Here is a 22,333-nt window from a genome sequence, read left to right as displayed (position 1 = left end):
AGAGGAGGGCTGCTGCTGAAAGTTCCAATCTTGTAATCATGACTTGGTCTTTCTGGTGACCATCCCCCATCATGAAGCTATCCAGGAGCTCACCAAGAGTACCGCCTCATTAGCATAAAGGACATTCCTATCACCCAGGAAATTCCAAGGGACTTAAGAGCTGTGTCAGGAACTGGGATCAGAGACCAAGCACCAAAATATGCTCCTGGTCCTACTGCTCTTATCACTTAGGAAATTACAAAGGTTTTAGGAGCTCTGTATCAGGAACTGGACAGAGATCAATATATACTTTTTCACAGCTACCTTACTTAATCCTATTGAATCTTCACTACCTGAGAATTCCCATTTTATGGAAGAAGAAACTCAAACTCAAGAGGTTAAGAGATTTAGGTTAAGAAGCTGATAATATGTATATATTCTGTTTGGTCAGTTAAGTTGTGTTGATTAAGTTGTACATGTGTGATATGTTTAAAATTGATGTCTGAAAACTACAGAAAAGTCTTATAAAATCCTGAGTTACATTTCTGTTTGAATATCCATCCATAAAGTTAACCATATAATTAAAGACGTCCTAATACTGACTAGAGACTGTAGCATAGGAAGATGTCAGATCTTAGCTAAGTGGTGTAAAATGAAATGGGGGGAAAAGCCGTAGAAAGAAAATATTACTTAGAAATATGAGAAAAAGCTGATTTTTTTCATTTTGAAAATTATCAAGTTGGATCTTTAGCTGTGTGTATCATAATTAATATCAAATTTCACTGACTATTCTAATGGAGGATATATATATATATATACATATATATAAATGTAACAGATAACAGAAACACATACCAGAAAATAGAAGGTGCCGTGAGAAAAAAAAAAAGAGCAAACAGGTGAGTAGATAATGGGGTTGTGGTTCCTATAGGTGTAAGGATGGAAGCTAACATGTGAACAGAGGTGTGAATAAAGTATGGGAACAAATAAGAAAAGGAAGAACATTTCAGGTTCAGACAATAACAAATGCAAACACCCTCAGGGAGAAGCATGTTTAGTACAAGGAACAGCATGAAGGCCAGTGTGGTTTAAGAAAAGTAAGCTGGGGAAAAAATGGTAAAAAATGAGAGGCGATAAGTACTGGAGGGCAGTGATATTTAACTATGGGTTTCAACATTGGTAGCAAAATCAATTTAGTAGATCAAGAAAAGAATTTTCTATTTTACTTCACTAAAAATAGTATGGAGTAGAGTACTCAAATATGTCTTGTACAATAAGGATAGTACTGTTTTGTGAAATCTTTGCTTCAGATATGTTCATGTTATATGTGTATCCTGATCTCTCAATTTAAAATATACAAAATACAGTGAGTCATAAGGCTGCTTGTAGACCACAGTGAGGCATTATTCTAAATGTGACAGGAAGCCAGTAAAGGGAGGAAAGAAACAGGGGAATGACAAAATCTAAGCCCTTTACGACGATTACTTTGAACTTCACACAAAGTACTTACTAATTCAAAGGGGAAGATGATAACTTTAAAATAAGGAAATCTGGTGGATACCACGTAATCAAATTTAACACCACAATAGTATGAAAACAGTAGATGTCAACCAAGTACCTCCTAATGTGATACACTGGAAAGGAAACATCATTTATGTAATATTATTCCTGGCAAAAATGCAAAATCAGAATCTGATCTTGAGGAAATACTGGACATAGTCTATAGAAAATAAAGTCAATGTCATAAGGCTGCATAATTGAATATTCCAAATTAAAGGAGACTACAGACACTACAACTCAATGCAATATGAGACATGGGATTGGACCCTGAATCAGGAAAAGAAGTTGCTGTGAAGTATGTTATTTGAGCAACTGGTAAAATTTGAATATGGACTCTATATGAGATGAAAGTATTGATATATACCAACGTTAAATTTCCTGAATTATATTGTGGTTCTACAAGAAAATGTCTTCATTTTTAGTATATATTGTGAGGTACTGGGGGTAAAAGAGCATGGCATCTTCAACTTACTCCTAAATGTTTAAACAAAAAGAAATGGAGAAACAGAAAAAATTTGGCAAATGTTAATATTATAGTTACTAAGATCTAAGTGAAGGATACTGTTATGGGCTGAGGTGTATCCCCTCCCAAATTCATATGTTGAAGTTCCAATCCTCAGCACCTCAGAATGTGACTATACTTGGAAAGAAGACCTTCAAAAAGGTATTTAAAATGAGGTCATTGGGGTTGGTCCTATTCCAATAGGATTGGTGTCCGAAGAGGAGATTAGGACACAGATACACAGATGGAAGACCATGTGAAGACAAATGCAGAAGACAGCTATCTAACAAGCCAAGAAGAGAGGCTCCAGAAGCCAACCCTGCTCAGACTTCTAGCCTTCAGAGCTGTGAGAAAATAAATTTCTGTTGTGTAGCCATCCAGTCTGTGGTACTTTGTTATGGCAAGTCCCAGAAAACTAAAATAGGTACATAGTAGTTTGTTATTTTTGTAACTTTTCTGTAAATCTGAATTTTTTTGAAAACACAAAGTCAAAATTTTAAAATAAAATGGGTCACTGTGGCTACTAAATATAAAATTGGCTTATAAAAATCAATTGTCAACTCACTCTGTAAAGTGGGACAATAATAAAATGGAAACTTCCAAGACTGAATTATAAGGATTAAATGCAGCTGTGTCAATGCTAGTGTTACATGAACAGTTTATATTAATAAGTTAGTTATACATTAAGATACACCTTTAAGAAAAATTAGCTAGACAGAGGCTGGGTTACATACTCTATTTTGCAGAGTAATTTGAAATCTCACCTATTCGAGAGTTTAAGATTTAAGGTTAAAGGTTTAAGACTGATGTTTCCATGTGTTAAATGTATACCAAATCTTTCTGCTGCCCATCAGATACTCACTGCCTTCAGAGATGTAACATGGACAATCCTATCCTACACAAACTACAAAAATGAAACAAATATTATTTGCCAGTAAGTCTTTTTTCTACTGGTCATTGTTTAACCTCAGAATTCAACGCTGACTACAGGAAGTCACATGTATTGTGGACTCTGTCATCACACACACATACTGTTCTACCTATTAAATTTAAAATTAAGAAATGGCTTCTCTGCAAAGATCACATCCAGGGTACTCTCAGGAAAGCATAATCGAAAGATGAAAGCAAGGGTATAACTGTAAAACTCTTTACTCAAAGTGCAAAGAAAGCACCACTCAGTCAGACAAAAGGCTCCCTAAAGACTTAAAGAGTATGCCTCACTAATCCAACAACGGGCTTCTAAATAGCTTAAGGACATTGTTCATCAGCTGAATCTCAACAGAAACTCAAGGTAGAGAAAGGCCTTATCTACAAGATATTGTGGGTGTGGCTTTTGTATAATGGAGTAAATCCTAGTAAGATTAACAGAATATCCACAAAATTTTAAGAAAATTAAATCAGCAGGAATAACAACAGCTTGGACTGAAATGGACACAATACAAAATGAAAAGTGGTCCTTAGATTCCCACCCCCACCCCCCACGCTTGCAATTTCTACAAGTTCCAGGAGGTAGGCTGTATTAGTCTACTAGCATTGCCATAACTATACTTAGTTATAGACTGGATGGCTTAAACAACAGAAATTTATTTTCTCACAGTTGTGGAGGCTAGAAGTCTGAGATCAAGGTGTTAGCATGGTTCGTTTCTTCTGAAGCTTTTCTCCTTGGCTTATAGATGGCTCTCCTCTCCCTTTATCTTCACGTGGTCCTTCCTATGTGTATCAGTGACCTTATCTCCTCTACTAACAAAGACACCAACCCGTACTGGATTAGGACCCACCATAATGGCCTCATTTTAACTTAATTATCTTTTAAAGGTCTTATCTCCAAATATAGTCACATTCTCAAGGTTAGGATAGGACTAGGGGCTAGGATTCCAACATATGAATTTGGCGGGTATACAATTCAGCCCATAACACAGGCTGAGAAAACTATTAAAGTGCGAACACGTATAAGCCTACCTTGAAGACATTGCAGGTTCGGTTTCAGACCACTGCAACATAGTGAATATCAAAATAAAGCGAGTTTTTTGGTTTCCCAGTGAATATAAAAGTTATGTCTACACTATACTACAGTCTGTTAAGCACACAGTAACACTGTGTCTGAAAAAATAAATGTACCTACTTTAAAAAATATTGGGTTGGCCAAAAACTGACTCTTCCTTTCATGGACGACTGATTTCTCTGTAGCATGCAGTGCTGTTTGACAGCAGTTTACCTACAGAACTTCTTTCAAAATTGGCATCAATCCTCTTAAACCTTGCCACTGCTTTATCAACTAAGTAATATTCTACATCCTTTGTTGCCATTTCAGCAGTCTTGACAGCATCTTCACCAGGAGTAAGTGACCTGTCACCCATTAAAGTTTTATCATGAGATTGCAGTAATTCAGTTACATCTTCAGGATCGAGTTCTCTTGCTATTTCCACCATATCTGCAGTGACTTCCTCCACTGAATTCTTAAACCCCTCAAAGTTACCCATGAGGGTTGGAATCAACTTCTTCCAAACTCCTGTTAATGTTCATATTTTGATCTCTTCCCATAAATAATGATGTTTTTAAAGGCATCTAGAATGATGCATTCTTTCTAAAAGGTTTTCAATTTACTTTGCCCAGATCCATCAGAGGAATCACTATCTACGGCAGTTACAGCCTTATAAAGTGTATTTCTTAAATAAGACTTGAAAGTTGAAACAACTCCTTGACCCACAGGCTGCAGAATAGATGTTATGTTAACAGGCATGAAAACAACATAGACCTCATCGTGCATCTCAACTGGAGCTCTTAAGTGACCAGGTACAATGTCAATGAGCAGTAGATCTCAACAGTGGGCTTAAAATATTCAGTAAACCAAGCTGTAAACAGATGTGCTGTCATCCAGGCTTTGTTGCTTCATTTACAGCCAGAGGAGATCTAGTGTAATTCTCAAGGGCCCTAGAATTTTGGGAATGGTAAATAAGCACTAGCTTCAACTTAAAGTCACCATCTGCATTCACCCTAACAAGAGAGTCAGCCTATCCTTTGAAGCCAGGCATTGACTACTCTCTAGCTATCTTCTTCCCATATAAGGCTGTTTCACCTACATTGAAAATCTGTTGTGTAATAACGTTTAGCTGGATAACTTGCTACAGCTTCTACATCAGCACTTGCTTCTTCACCTTGCACTTTTATGTTATGGAGACAGCTTCTTTCCTTAAACCTAATGAACTAATCTCTACTAGTTTCAAACTTTTTTCTGCAGCTTCCTCATCTTCTCAGTCTTTATGGAATTGAAGAAAAGTAGGGCCTTGCTTTGGATTAGGCCTTGGTTTAAGGGAATGTTGTCACTGGTCTGATCTTCTATGCAGACCACTAAAACTTTCTCCATGTAATTAGACTGGAGAATTAGACTTCCATTAGACTTCCATTCATGTGTTCACTGGAGTAGTACTTTTAATTTCCTTCAAGAACTTTTTTGTTGCATTCACAACTTGGCTAACTGGCACAAGAGGCCCAGCTTTTAGATTATCGTGGCTTTGGACATGCTTTCCTTACTTAGCTTAATCATTTCTAGCTTTTGATTTAAAGTGATAGACATGCAATTCTTCCTTACACTTGAACACTTAGATGCTGCTGTAGGGTTATTAATTGGCCTAATTTCAACATTATTGTGTCTCAGAGAATAGGGAGGCCCAAGCAGAGGGAGATGGGGGAACAGTAAACACTAATCTGCTAATCAGCAGAGCAATCAGAACACACACCTTTATCTCTTAAGTTTGCCATCTGATATGGGCATGGTTTGTGGGTGCCCCAAAACAATTACAATGCTAACTTTAAAGATCACTGATCACACATCACCATAACAAACATAATAATGAAAAATCTGAAATACTGTGAGAATCACCAAAATGTGACAAAGAAAGACAAGGTGAGCAAATGCTGTTGGAAAAAAAGTTGCTGATAGACTTGCTTGACACACACTTTTTTTTTTTTTTGACACACACTTTTGACAAACCTACAGTTTGTAAAAACAAAAACATGCAATATCTGAGAACTACAACAAAGCAAAGCGTAATAAAGTGAGGTATGCTTGTATTGACAAATTTAGGCTTTTTGGAACACCAGCCATGGTTAGATTTATACTATAGTGGTAGCTTGTACAGTGCTGTTGGAAGCTTGATCCAGGTGCCAGTTTCTGTAGCTACCATATTCTTCCCAACCACCAATCTTCACCCAGGAATAGTTACTGCCCTGGCCAGAGGCATGTGCATATCAAAACTGAGGAATTCAGATGCTGAATCTTAAGTTGTCAGTTCTAAAATACCACCTCAATTAAGCATGTTACTAAAAAAAAAGCCAAGAGTCAACTAGAGGATACTTCTCAACACAGGGTTGCCATAAACCTTCAATTTGTAAAAACTGCAGTATCTGCGAAGTGCAATGAAGTAAAGCACAATAAAACGAGGTATGCCTGTAATCTCTCAAGAATAAGGAAAGATGACCTAAAGGGTGGAATCAAGAGCCCAGAGGGCAGAAGAAAGAACCAAGAGCCAGGGAGAAACACTTCCAAATAAGAGTAGGGTTGAGTCTTGAGAAACTTCCAACATTTTGCCTGGCTAGATTTTGGAATTGCTTTGGACCTGTCACCCCTGTGTACCTTCCATATTCCCCCTTTTGTACAGAAATGTGTACAGTGATAATCCTATGCTTATCCCATCATGTTATATTGGATATACTGGAGCAGATAACTAGTCTTTTAGTTCACAGGGCTACAGATCAAGAGCAACTGTACCCAAGGAGCTGTCCTTAAAGGATCCTCATCTACACCCGGACAAGATTTAGGTGATGATATACTTGCCTTTGATTGAATGCTATATTAGAATATGACTTTAAGAGACCTTTGCAGGGTACCTATTTTGCATGTGAGAAGGCCATAAATCATTGGCAACAATGGGTATGCCAGTGCCCCCAATGCCCATATCAGTGGCTATGATAGCCAGCTACCAAAGTGGCACCCTTTGATCCCTGCCTTCTTTTATTCACAGCCTTATGTCTTCCCCACTCACAGTGTACTAGAGTGGGCCTGTGTGACCAACAGAATATAGAAGAAATAACAGTATATCACTACCAAGATCTAGTTATAGAAAACATTACAATTTCCATCTTGGTCACTTCTGTTCTCCCCACAACCCTACTCAGATCACTCACTCTAAGGGAAGGCAGTGGCCATGTCATGAGCAACCTTATGAAGGGGCTCACATGGCTAGAAGCTGAGGTTTCCTGCCAACAACCACGTGAGTGAGCTTGTAAGTGGATCCTGAAGCCCCTGTCAAGCTTCAGATGACTGCAGCCCAGGCCAACACCTTGAGTACAACCGTAAGAAATATCCTGAACCCAAACCACCAAGCTAAATGCCTTTCAAATTCCCGACCCACAAAAGTATGAGATAATAAATGTTTCTGTTTTAAATCACTAAGTTTTGGGATAACTGGTTATATAGCAACAGATAACTAATAAACATGTTTTAAATATTAAGACACATGTTGCAGGTTAAGGATGGAAAAAATTTAATCCTATAAATACTAATCACAAGAAAGCTGTTGTGGTTACACTAATATCAAACAGAGTATGTTTCATGACAAGGAGTATTAGCCAGAGATAAAAACAGGCATTTCATAATGATAAAAGGGTCAGTTCATCTAGAGAACAAAAAAAAAATCTTAAATGTGTATGCTCCTAATATTATACAGCTTCAAAATACTTGAATTAAGACTGACAAGACTAAAAATTAAAAGGAGAAACTTTAAAATTCACAATTACAGGTGAAGATTGTAACCCTCCTCACCTGGAAACTGTAGTAAGTAGAGAGAAGGACAAAAAGGATATTAAAAATTCAACTAACTGAGAGGAGGCAGAGCTGCAGCCACAAACTCTGCTGACTCGGCGGCAACCATGAGGACCACCTGCCCCTGTGAGTTCAGAGGCTCGAGTGTCAAATTTTGGGTGTAGACAAGATGGCAGAGTAGAGGATGTAAGCTCACCTCCTCTCACAAAAACACCAAAATAACTGCTGAACAACCATCAACAAAAAAACCACTGGAACCTACCAAAAATGATATTCCTACATCCAAAGACAAAGAAGAAGGCACAACGAGATTGGGGCAGACAGCAGAAGCAAGAAAAGCTACAACCCTGCAGCCTACAGAATGGAAACCACAATCACAAGAATTTAGATAAAATGAGACGGCAGAGGAATATGTCGCAGACAAAGGAACAAGATAAAACCCCAGAAGAACAACTAAGTGAAGTGGAGACAGTCAACCCAAAAAAGAATTCAGAATAATGACAGTAAAGATGATCCAAAATATCAGAAAAAGAATGGAGGCACAGACCAAGAAGATACAAGAAATGTTTACCAAAGAGCTAAAAAATATAAAGAACAGAGATGAACAATACAATAACTGAAATTAAAAATACAATAGAAGTAATCTGTAGCAGAATAAATGAGGCAGAAGAACGGATAAGTGAGCTTGAAGACGGAACAGTGGAAATCACTGCCACAGACCAGAATAAAGAAAAACTGAGGACAGTCGAACAGAACTATGGGACAACATTAAACTCACAAACATTCGAATTATAGGGGTCCCAAAAGGAGAAGAGAGAAAAAGAACCTGAGAAAATATTTGAAGAGATAATATCTGGAAACTTCACTAACATGGGAAAGGAAACAGTCACCCAAGTGCAGGAAGCACAGAGAGTCCCAGGCAGGATAAACCCAAGGAGGAACATACTGAGACACTAATAATAATCAAACTGACAAAAATTAAAGACAAAGAAAAAAAGAAGAAAAGCAACAAGGGAAAAGCAACAAATAATGTAAAAGAGAAGTCCCATAAGGTTATCAGCTGATTTCTCAGCAGAAACTCTGCAGGCCAGAAGGGAGTGCCACGATAAAGTGATGAAAGGGAAGAACATACAGCCAAGAACACTCTACCCAGCAAGGCTCTCATTCAGACTTGATAGAGATATCAAAAGCTTTACAAAGAAGCAAAAGCTAACAGAAGTCAAGACCACCAGACCAGCTTTGCAACAAATGCTAAAGGAACTTCTCTAGGTGGAAAAGAAAAGGCCACAACTAGAAACAATACATTAATAGGATAATACACCATGACCAAGTGGGATTTATCCCAGGGATGCAAGGAGTTTTCAATATCTGCAAATCAATCAATGTGATAAACCAAAATAACAAATTGAAGAATAAAAACCATATGATCATCTCTGTAGATGCAGAAAAAGCTTTTGACAAAATTCAACACCCATTTATGATAAAATCTCTCCAGAAAGTGGGCACAGAGGGAACATGCCTCAACATAATAAAGGCCATAAATGACAAACCTACAGTTAATATCAATACCCAATGGTGAAAAGCTGAAAGAATTTCCTCTAAGATCAGGAACAAGACAAGGATGTCCACTCTTTCCACTTTTATTCAACATAGTTTTGCAAGTCCTAGCCATGGCAATCAGAAAAGAAAAAGAAATAAAAGAAATCCAAATTGGAAAAGAAGAAGTAAAATTGTCACTGTTTGCAGATGACATGATACTATACATAGAAAATTCTAAAGATGCTACCAGAAAACTACTAGAGCTCATCCATGAATTTGGTAAAGTTGCAGGATACAAAATTAATACACAGAAATCTGTTGCATTTCTATACACTAACAAAGAAAGCTCGGAAAGAGAAATTAAAGAAACAATACCACTTACCTTGGCATCAAAAAGAATAAAATACCTAGGAATATACCTACCTAAGGAGATAAAAGACCTGTAGTCAGAAAACTATGACACTGATGAAAGAAACTGAAGATGACACAAAGAGATGGAAAGATATACCAAAGCCCAGAAATAAACCCACGCACCTATGGTCAATTAATCCACAACAAAGGAGACAAGAATATACAATGGAGAAAAGACAGTCTCTTCAAAAAGTGGTGCTGGGAAAACTGGACAGCTACATGTAAAAGAATGAAATCAGAACATTCTTTAACACCATACACAAAAATAAACTCAAAATGGATTGAAGACCTAAATGTAAGACTAGATACTATAAAACTCTTAGAGGAAAACATAGGCAGAACACTCTTTGACATAAATTGCAGCAGTATCTTTTTTGATACATCTCCTAGAGTAATGGAAATAAAAACAAAAATAAACAAACGGGACCTAATTAAACTCAAAAACTTTTTCACAGCAAAGGAAACCATAAACAAAACAAAAAGACAGCCCAGAGAATGGGAGAAAATATTTGCAAACGATGCAACCGACAAGGGATTAATCTCCAAAATTTACAAACAGCTCATGTGGCTCAATATCAAAACAACAAACAACCCAATCAAAAAATGGGCAGAAGATCTAAATAGACATTTCTCCAAAGAAGACATACAGAGAATTCCCTGGTGGTACAGTGGTTAGGACTTGGCACTTCCACTGCTGGGGGCCTGGGTTCAATCTGTGGTCAGGAAACTAAGGTCCCACAAGCCATGCGGTACAGCCAAAAAAGAAAAAAAAAAAAAAAAAAAAAAAGACATCCAGATGGCTAAGAGGCACATGAAAAGATGCTCAACATCGCTAGTTATTAGAGAAATACAAATCAAACTACAATGAGGTGTCAACCTCACACCAGTCAGAATGGCCATCATCAAAAAGTCTACAAATAATAAGTGCTGTAGAGGGTGTGGAGAAAAGGGAGCCCTCCTACACTGTTGGTGGGAATGTAAGTTGGTATAGCCACTATGAAGAACAGTATGGAAGTTCCCTAAAAAACTAAAAATAGAGCTATCGTATGATCCAGCAATCCCACTTTCCTGGGTATATCCAGAGAAAACCATGGTTCAAAAGGATACATGCACCCTAATGTTCATTGCACTGTTGTTTACAATAGCCAATATATGGAAGCAACCTAAATGTCCACTGACAGATGAATGGATAAAGAAAATGTGGTACATATATACAACGGAATATTACTCACCCATTAAAAAGAATGAAATGCCATTTGCAGCAACAGGGATGGACCTGGGGATTATCATACTAAGTGAAGTAGGTCAGACACAGAAAGACAAATATCATATGATATCACTTATATGTGGAATCTAAAAAAATGATACAAGTGAACTTATTTACAAAACAGAAGCAGATCACAAACTTATGTTTACCAAAGGGGAAAGGTGGGGGGGGAGGGATAAATTGGGAGTTTGGGATTAACATATACACACTACTATATTTAAAATAGATAACCAACAAGGACCTACTGTATCGCACAGGGAACTGTACTCAGTATTCTATAATAACCTAAATGGGAAAAGAATTTGAAAAATAGACACATGTATATGTGTAACTGAATCACTTTGCTGTACACCTGAAACTAACACAAAACACTGAAAATCAACTATACACCAATATAAAATAAAAATTTAAAAAAAAAAACCTCAGCTATTGAACCTAATACAACTTGACCCAACACAAATTGAGGTCACCCAACCACAGCATATACATATTTTCAAGTATATATGGAAAAAATACCTAGAGACTGTGTATGTACTCGGCTATAAACAAGTTTGCATAAATTTTAAAAGACTGGTTATCCCTAACCACAATGAAGTTAAAGGAGAAATCAGTTTAAAAAAAAAAAAAAACCTGTATACACACACACACACATCACAAAAATCCCTACATAGTTGGAAATTAAAACACCACCTTATAAATAAGCATGGGTCAAAGAAGAAATCTCAAAGGATATTAGAAAATATGTTAAGCTGAAATAAAATGAAATATATTGAATGAAGGTTAAGTGATACTTTGATGGAAATCTATAGCTCTAGATGCATTTATCAGAGGAGAGGTGCTACAAATCAATTACCTATGTTTCCACCTAAGAAACTAGAAAAAGAGGAGTAAATTAAACCCATAATTAGTAAATAGAGGGGCCATTACTACAATCCTACAAACATTAAAAAGACAATGAGAGAGTATTCTGGAGGACTTCTGCAATAATTCAACAACTTGGATGGAATGGATTAATATCTTGAAGGACAACAACGATCAACACAAGCTAAAGAAGAAAGAGAAAATCGGAATGGCTTTGTATCTACTAACAAAGCTAAATTCGTAACTAAAACCCTTCCCACAAAAAATCTCCAGGCACAGGTAATTTCAGTGATAAATTTTACCAAACATTTAAAGAGCAAATAATATCTACCCTATACAAACTCTTTCAGAAAATAAACCTCTCAATTCATAGTATGAGGACAGCATTACTGTTATCTAAAGAAGAAATTACAGGAAAGCCATAGATTAATATCCCTTATGAATATAGAAATAAAAATCCTTAAAATAATGCTGTTACAATTTTGTAATTAAATGATAAAACTGAACATATTAACAGAAAGAAGAAAATCCATATAATCAAGCAAATGCCCCAAAAAGCACTTAAATTCAACACACATTCATGATTAAAAAGATAAAAATCTCAGCAAACTAGACTATAAGTGAGTTCCTCAACCTAACATACGTAAGCCCTAGAACTAACGTCATATTTGATGGTAAACCACTCAATCCTTCTTCCTAAGACTAGGAATAAGACAAGGATTTCTGCTCCCATCAATGAAATTCAACGCTGCATCTGATGTCCTACCTAGTACAATAAGACAAGAGAAAGAAATAAAAGGTGTACTGACTGAAAAGAAATGTTAACTATCTTAATTCACAGGCATTATCCTGTACATAAACATACTGACGTATCTACAAAAAAGCACTGGAACAAGAATTTATAAGTTACAATATAAAGTCACTCAACCTTATTTCTGTGTAAAAGACAAAACAAATTGGGAATTAAAAAAATATACTAATTACAACAGCTTCCAAAATATGAAATACTGGTGTTAAACTTAACACTAAAAGCTTCAAAATATTGCTAGGAAACATTAAGGGAAACCTAAATAAACAGAGACATACAATGTTCATGAATGACACAACTCAATATTATTAAGATATCAATTCTCCTCAAGTTGACCTACAAATTAAACACAATCCCACTGACAATCCCAGCAGATGTTTTTGTACAAATTGAAAAGCCGATTGTAAAGTTTTTACAAAAACGAAACCAATTTAGGAAAATAAAAAAAAGATCAAGACTAACCCTATCTGAAATCAAGACTCACTACATAGCTACAGAATCAAGCCAGTATAGTACTGTCTAAAGAAGGGATCAGCAAACTTTTACTCAAAGGGCCAGATGGTAAATATTTCAGGCCTAAAGGCCATATGGTCTCTGTTAAAACTATTCAACTCTCTTGATGTAGTATATTAGAAGCCACAGACAATATACAAATAAATGTCTATGGTTGTGTTCCAATAAAACTTTTTTACCAATCAGGTGGCTGTAGGTAACCAGTACGGTTACTGACCCTGTTCCAGATATGAACCATCTGTCAAATACGTGTATTACAAATATCTTCTCATTGCAAGTTTCCTTTTTCACTCTCATAATGGCATCTTTTGATAAACAGATGTTTTTAATATTTTTAATTTTGATCCAACTGAACATCTTTTTTTTACAGTTAGTGTTTTACATGTCCTGTTCAAATAATCTCTACCTGTGCTGCAAAATTGTCTGTTTTCCTCTATATGCTTTATTAAATTACTGTTTCATGTTTAGACATGCAATCCATCTGTAATTGATTTTTGCATATGGTGTGATGTAAATGTCAATAAATTATTTTTCCTATGGATATCTAACAGACTAAGAGCCATTTATTTTGACCATCTTTTTTTCCCCACTATATTGTAGTATTATCCTTGCCACAAATCAGGCTAATTGTATTCCTGTGTTAGGCTTATTGTCCATAATAACAAACAAACTACATTTATTGTCAAGTATCTATAAATTGACAATAATAAATTATTGTCAAGTATCTATAAATTCCCAGATAAGGGAATTTCCCTTATCTGGTGTGTGAGGGGCAATCATCCTGGGAAAAAGGCTGCTGAATAAAGAAAGAAAAGAGCCATAGGTTGTCTGATAAAAGGTCTTCCAACTGGGATTGTCACTTAGGATAGTTTCTGAAAATATCCTTGTCCTTTAAGATTCTAGATGAAAGTTTATTAAATATTCTGTCTAAAACAAAAACTTCTAAGAAGAGTTTCTTCCTGTAGAGATGCTCAGTATATATGAACTCATATTCTAAGAAAAAATTCTGTCAGTCAAGTAACAATCTCATTGATATCTCAAGGGAAAGGCTAAATTCTAGTGGACTGAGGGCTTGATAACTGTGTAGAAACTTTAAGAATCAAGAAATATGTGATATGCAACTAAAATTATCTTTCCTTTCAGAGAACAGAAGGTAAAAATGGAATTGAAGACTACTTCAAATAGGTCCGTCACAGGTAATGTCAATAATAACCACTGGCAACAAATAATTGACATTATCCATTATATTCTCATAACCCTGAAAGAAACTGAAGTGCTTTCAGTTGAATCACACTCATTATGACACCAGTATTACTGTGATACCTGAACATTAACTTGCAGGGAGACAATTATCCTAAGGACTCTTTCATTTCTGCACATCTTTCTAGCAGAAGCACTAATGTGTTCTAGACTACTACTTCAAGGTGTTTTTAAAGCAAACAACTGTGGAAGGTAAACTGCCTCCCTCCAGAACAAAAGGCAGGCTTTTTTTACTGTCCAGTGGCATGAACATAATCTCTCTCTCCTGAGCAAGGTCAGCCAAGCTTTCTTGTCATCTCCATATTACACTGTGGGAACTGGGGCACTGGGAATTGGTCCAAATGTTGATACTCTAGCTAATATTACTGCTGTCAGTAATAAACTGTCCTTTGTTTCTGACCCAAGAGTCTCATGTCTTTTACCAGCATCTATGAAACTATGGCAGGCTAACTTGCTAGTTTATGGGGAAGTTAAAAATCTCAAACGCACTGCGATTTTGGAGAGAAAGATGGGATGCTGATAGAGACATGGCTCTCTTAAAGAAAAAATATGAGGGCCTTATGGTTCAATTTATACAATTTGAGGTAAGTCTGTGGGTACTGGTAGCAAATTCTCTGACCAAATTGTATGGCCAATCAGGCAACAAATGGTCCTCTATTTTACTGCCTGGTAATTAGGAAGACTTGGGGAGAGGGGTGCAGACTGCTTCCAGGGAAGATGGTTCATAGACAGCTGCCTGAATGGTGCTCTGGTTGTTTCTAACTCTTCCAGAAGAGAATACCTCCTCACCAACCTAATGGTGAGCCTCAGGTCCATCCCATAGTAACAACTAGCACTAGGATTTGTCTCCTCCCACTTTCAGGTACTGTTACAGAGATATATACCTACTCTGAGCATGAAGGCAGGGAAATTATTACATAGCTTCATTTCTAATATAGTCAAGTTTGATATAATCAGGTAAATTATAAATTCAGTACCTCAAGGAGCTTAAAAGCTTGAGAACCACTGATTTAGATACTTTCTAAATGTACTTCCTTCCTCTATAAACTCTGATCCTTGATATTAATTCTTAATATCTTTTTGAAGGAATTAGTATACTGAATACACGCCATTTCTACTACCTTTCTTAGTGACATTAACCTAAAAGAATTACTTCCTGTTTGTACTTCCTCTGCTTACTGTCTCAGTGAGTTTATAAGTTACAAATATTCTTTTCAACTGTTTCATTCTCATGTTTTAAGCAGTAAATGATGAATACCACCTGATCTGCAAAATTCACTGTAATTTTTTAAAAACATCCTATCATCTTTTGATTGTTCAAGGCTATATTTAATTTGATCTCTATAAATCAGTGTTGTCTGGCAGTAATAAAATGCAAGGCAAATATATAATTTTAAGTATTGCAGCTCTATTTACAATAGCCCGGAGATGGAAACAACCTAAGTGCCTATCATCAGATGAATGGATAAAGAAGATGTGGCACATATATACAATGGAATATTACTCAGCCATAAAAAGAAACGAAATTGAGCTGTTTTTAATGAGGTGGATAGACCTAGAGTCTGTCATACAGAGTGAAGTAAGTCAGAAGGAAAAAGACAAATATCGTATGCTAACACATATATATGGAATTTAAGAAGAAAAAAAAAATGTCATGAAGAACCTAGGGGTAAGACAAGAATAAAGACACAGACCTACTGGAGAACAGACTTGTGGATATGGGGAGGGGGAAGGGTGAGCCGTGACAGGGCGAGACAGAGTCATGGACATATACACACTACCAAACGTAAGGTAGACAGCTAGTGGGAAGCAGCCGCATGGCACAGGGAGATCAGCTCGGTGCTTTGTGACCGCCTGGAGGGGTGGGATAGGGAGGGTGGGAGGGAGGGAGACGCAAGAGGGAAGAGATATGGGAACATATGTGTATGTATAACTGATTCACTTTGTTATAAAGCAGAAACTAACACACCATTGTAAAGCAATTATACCCCAATAAAGATGTTAAAAGAAAAAAAAAAAGAGAAATGGGATATATTCATTTTAATAAATGTATTTTACTTAACCAAACATAACCAACTATCATTTCAACATGAACATTCATATAAAAGTCATTATTAATAATATATTTCACATTCTTTTTTTCATGCTAAGTTTTCAAAATCTGGTTGTGTATTTTACACTTACAGCATATCTCAAACAAACTAGCCACATTTCAAGTGCTCAAAAGCTATGTGGCTAGTGACTAATATTTTGGATAACACAGCTCTAGAAAAAAGCAAAAATAATTCATCTTCAACTGTATCTAAATTCTGATTTGAGCTTTACACCCCAGTGATCACATCTTATTACTTTTCTCCTTCACTTCTGAAATTTAATATTTCTCTTTTATTCTGCTGCTGCATATATTCATTTAACATTTTACTTTCCAAATGCCAAATTCTAACCCTAATTTACATTTCTTTCAGGGAATTTTATATTTTGGAAAATCTGTCATTTACAATATAGAGTTCTGACCTTATTGTTACAGTATTTTTTTTTCTTCTAAATTAAGGACATATACTGACCTTTCCATGTACAGGTAATTTCAAATTGTCCAAAGTCATGACAAATGATATCAAGAAGATAAATCTGAAGTAAACATTGCAGAAAGGAGTACGAATTACCCATATAGTACTATCTGATGCCTAAAATGGATGTACCACTGAATATCCACAATATTGGCGCCTCCTTCATTCCCTTCCCCCATGACATGCCAACTGGTATCCTCTTAGGTACACCAAGAAACTATTTTTGAACAAGCTACATTTGACCAGACAGACCTTGACTTTCATACAATACACTGACCTACCAAATCTGTCTTTATTTTTACTTTTTTAATTATTATTTTTTTGGCCGCACCGCACAGCACGTGGGATCTTAGTTCTCCGACCAGGGATCGAACCTGCACCCCCTTCATTGGACCTCCAGGGAAGTCCCCAAATCTATCTTCAGAAAGAAGATGGACTCAGTACTTAATTGTTGTTTCAGTTATTACCATTCCACTTATTCCCAAACATCAATGTTTATGCATTTTTACTTCACTGAATCTTTGCCTTATATTCATAAAAAATGACTAATGATAGAAAAATCAAAGTGCTTACCATTATAAAAAGAAACTCTGGCCTCAAATTTAACTCAATTGAGATACTGGTTAAGACTGAAAGATACTGAACTCACCTCCTCCCATGAAGGAGGGGGCAAGCATCTAATTCAACACACATCTGAAATATACTTCAGGGAGAGGAAGTGAGTGCCATCGTTTGCACTCTTCCTCTGCCTCACTTCAGAGCACCAGTAATCTCCCAGAGGGAACCCTGTACACACATCTGGTGCTCTGATTTTTGTGGTTTCTGCCCAGGGGATGCTCACTGATTGCCTGGTTCTGGTAGCCAGTAAGGCTCGCATTCCTGGTGCCATGGGACTATAGCAATTAGAGACAGTTCCTGGCTGACTACCACTACAGGGCTCAACGGAGATGGCAGACCGAAACACACCCCCAGTCTTTCTGTGAAAAAACCCTCTCTGCTTGTCCTAAAGCTTCAGAGTAGTGGTAGGTTTCTGGTGTGACACACACCTAGAGGCTTACTGAGGTGCTGCTGCTCTGTGTGGACAGAGGCCAATGACTGCCATCTTTGCACATTCCTTCTGCCTTACTCTTAAGTCACTGGTATCTCCAGGAAAGGAGCTTGCATACTCATCTGGTGCCCCAATTTTTGCGACTGTCGCCCAGGGTATACCTCTAGACCATCTGGCTCTGGTGGACAGTGGGGCTGACTTATGTTTGAGATCCCACAGAACTGTACACATTTGTGTACTTCAAAACCTGATGCCTGAGGGTCTGGCTTCCAACCAGCCTGAATTCAGGTGCTGACTGAGATCGTCCGTTTTGGGACACTAACAGGTCTTGGCACACCCTCAATTACGGGGAGCCAAAAAAAAAAAAAAAAGCTGCTCAGACAATCACAAAGTCTGAGAGGCAACTAAGAACTAGGGGCAGAGTTGAACAATAAGGTTCATCTCCTATATAAGACCACGTCTTTACTGGGAGAGATGGCTATTTTATTTAACGGATAGAAACCAACACAGCAAGTCAAGGAAAATGAAGAAACAGAGGAATATCTTTCAAAGGAAGCAATAAGATAAAACCTCAGAAAGAGACCTTAATGAAACAGATAAGTGATTTAACTGATAAAGAGTTCAAAATAATGGTCATAAAGATGCCCACTGAGCTTGGGAGAAGAATGAACAAAGTGAGAACTTCAACAAAGCTTAGAAAAATAGAAGAGAGTATATATTTACATAAGTATGTAAGTAGTAGTATCAACTTCTTCCTCTAAGGAGCTAGAGGCCTCAGGGAATAAGATGTTTCCACCGCTCCACCAGGGTCAGCAGATCTGGTTTGGCACTGCCTGTGACTAAGGTTAAATTTGCTAAATTCTAGGATTTAGTCAGCAGATGGGGCTTTTGTACCCTAATTTGTAAATAACAAATGTTTTACTTTGGTCCCCTTCCGTTACTCCTTGGTTTTAATTTTTAGTATGCTTAAACATAGCAAATAAAGAGAGGTATCATTAACTAGGTGCCTCTCAATGACCAACCTTAAACTACTTGATCAGTACTACTTAGTAGTGCTATACTAAAATGAAATGAAATTCTTGGAGAAGCTAAGCTTAAACAATAACATTTTACGACATCTAAGATCAGGTGTCTTCTCTATAAAAGTTAGGCAGGAAACAGTGCCTAAAAGTTATAGCTCCTAAGACTATAACTTTAGGAAGAAAGGCCAGATTCTTCAAGAATAAATAATCTACAGTTAGTCAGATTGAAGAGTCTTTCATCAGTCACACTTAAGAATGATTTTCTAAAATCTAACCCAAGGAAGTAAGAGTAATTGTGTAATGGCTCTTCACTCACCATTAAGGGAGTTATCTATGGGATTATGTCAGAACTAAACAATATCTAAGAAGCAAAACGCCTAAAAAAATCTAACGACTTTGATCATCTGGGCTTTGGATCAATGCCCAGATTGCATAAAATAATATGACCAAGAACTTTGTTTACTCTTCAGTTAGAGGAGTGATTGACAAAGAAGGGAAACATAAAAGTGTATGCAAATTTCTTGAGATCCAAGATGCACCTGAAACAATTTCTATTTCTATGACTGTCACCAAGAGATCAGTCTAAAAATGTTTTTAAGCAGTTATCAGAATCAGAACCTTTGGTGAGTGTTAGGTACACTGTGGTAAGCAAAATGTCATCTCTGTGCTTTTTAGAAATTATTGGAGTTAGTTAGTTATAGGAGAGCAAAGCAGATGCAGAAATTAATCATAAGAGTAAGTAATTTTGGTACAAGCTTGAATGATACCTTTCTACCCACTGGTCTTATGCCATTCCACCTCATTTGTCTACATAGGTATAATCAAAAAAATGCTCATTTTTATAACACCTTTGAGTATTGTAATACCCAGCCATTAGTTAAAAAAATGTTAAGTATCCAAAAAAAGTTAGGAAAGGACAGTGAGTGAGAGGAATGTTAGATATTAAGTTGTTATATATTACAGGCACAACTACACATAGAAAAACTGCACAAAAAAAAGCCCACTGAAAGATATCAATATGTAGTAGTGCCAAACATACAACATTGTTTAATTAGGGATGACGATATAAAATGATGGCTACTTTAGGGAGTGAAGAAATTTACGTCACAGCCAGTAACTGACAATCAACCTGTCTTTGCAAAATAGTATTTAGTCAATCAATTATCATCTCATCTGAATAACTTTTATTTATTCACAAATTTTTAGAAATATCATTATCAAGAACTTACCACATGAGTAGTTTTTAATGTACTGCCATCAAATCTGCATAAACTGGAGCTCTCTTCAAAGAAAATATCACATTCTTCTAACTCTTGAGCATTACAAGGAGGTTTACCTTTATCTGGATTTGGATTCTTAGACCATAAAAGAAATAACAACAAGAGAATGAATTTCTTCATACTCAACAATGTTAAGATTACAGCAATAATTAAATATTAAATTTTAGACTCATGACCAATAAAAACTTAAAAACAGACACAAAAAAGAATGATGGAATCAGCAGAGAAAGATATGAAAACAGCTATTATAAACTTGTTCTATATACTCAGAGATGTAAAGAAAAACAAACACATTGAGAAATATGGAAGATATAAAAAAGAACTAAACTGAAATTCTAGATATGAAAATACAATATCTGAAATGGAAAACACAATATTAGATGGGATTGACAGCCGATTAGACATTGCAGAAGAAAAGACAACCAGTGAGTTGGAGTCCATCTAAAATGTAACAGTCTATCTAAAATAGTAATAGAGTCTATCTAAAAATGAAGCAGAGAAGACAAAAAATAAAAACACACACAAAAGATGAGAACCCTAGTGACCTGTGGAACAATATCAAATGGTCTAACGTATGAGTATTTGGAAGAATGCAAGAAGAATGGAAAAAATTTTGAAGAAATAATGGCAATTTTTTTTTCAAATTTGATGAAAACTATAATCCTACAGATTAAAGAAGGTCAAAGAACCCCAAGCATAACAAACATTAAGAGAAAAAAAAAAAAAAACACAGAGCAAGTCACACTACAATGAAATTGCTAAAAATGAGAAAAATGAAATTATTCTCCAAGTAATAAAGAGAAAATCTTAAAAGTGGTTACAGGAGGGAAAAATCACATTACTGACAGAGGAACAAAATTACAAATGACAGCTGACTTCTCATCAGAAACTACACAAGCCAGAAAACAATGGAGTATATTTGAAGTTCTGAAAGGGAAAAAAACCCTGTCAGCACTGACTTACACCCTTAACAAAAATAGCTTTAAAAGAAGGAACTCAAGTATTTTTGCAGACAAGGAAGACATGTATTTCTGCAGACAAACAAAAGCTGAAAGAATTTATCCAGCAGAACTACATTGCAAGAAATGACAAAAGAAGTTCTTCAGCCAGGAAAAAAATGACACCAGATGGCAATCTGAATCAACACAAAGGAATGTAAAAAAGAGGAAATGACAAATATTTGGATCAATATAAGGCTTTTTCACCCTGCATTTTTAATCTCTTTAAAAGAAAACTGACTAAAGTTAAAATAATAACATATCATGAAGTTTACAACACAGAAATAAAATGACAAAAATAATACAAAGGATGGAATGGAAATATACTGTAAAGTTTTTAAGTTATGAGTTAAGTGATATATTTTGAGGATAGATGGTGATAAGGTGAAGATGTTATACTATAAACTCTAGAACAACCACTAAACACACAAATATCCACCCAAACAAAAACACAGAGGTATCGTGAAAAATATGCCAAAAGTAGAGATAAATGGAATCATTAAAGTAATTTTAATATGTTCACTGTTTGAATGCAAAAATCACTGTTTGGTCTTATAGCCCTCAAAGAGTAAAAAAGGATCACTTAAAAGATAAGTTATACATTCACATGCATATAACAGAAATACAATTCTATAACAACTGATAAAATGTCCACACAACTAGTTTGCCAAAATGCAGTCATGTTACTGAGAACCTAATGAAAGGACCAGAGAGTCTGTGAAACTAAATGTCTGGAAGTTACAGACATTATCAAATCTGTCCATTTTCCAGCTGGGATATGGAGCCAGCTAGCTGTGGTTGTCTTCTCCTTTCTAAGTATCAATGGAAACAATTCTGGTTGCAGTGGCTGGCTGAGAAGGTAATTCCAGCAATTAGCTGGGGCCATTTTGTCACAGT

General features: G+C 36.2%; 1 protein-coding gene across 1 annotated transcript in view; it reads right to left on the bottom strand.

Moving 5' to 3' along the window:
• Window positions 1-22,333, bottom strand: part of NUDCD1 (NudC domain containing 1) — an 87,433-nt gene that overhangs the window by 19,531 nt on the left and 45,569 nt on the right. Inside the window, exon 8 of the mRNA XM_029223144.1 lies at window positions 20,388-20,513. Within this exon, the coding sequence (XP_029078977.1) occupies window positions 20,388-20,513 (126 nt within the window). The remainder of the gene's footprint in view (window positions 1-20,387; window positions 20,514-22,333) is intronic.

The sequence above is a fragment of the Monodon monoceros genome, unplaced genomic scaffold, assembly GCF_005190385.1.
Source record: "Monodon monoceros isolate NGI ecotype Baffin Bay Population unplaced genomic scaffold, NGI_Narwhal_1 Super_Scaffold_14, whole genome shotgun sequence".
Classification (NCBI taxonomy): Eukaryota; Metazoa; Chordata; class Mammalia; order Artiodactyla; family Monodontidae; genus Monodon; species Monodon monoceros.
This window is presented reverse-complemented; position numbering and strand designations above follow the sequence as displayed.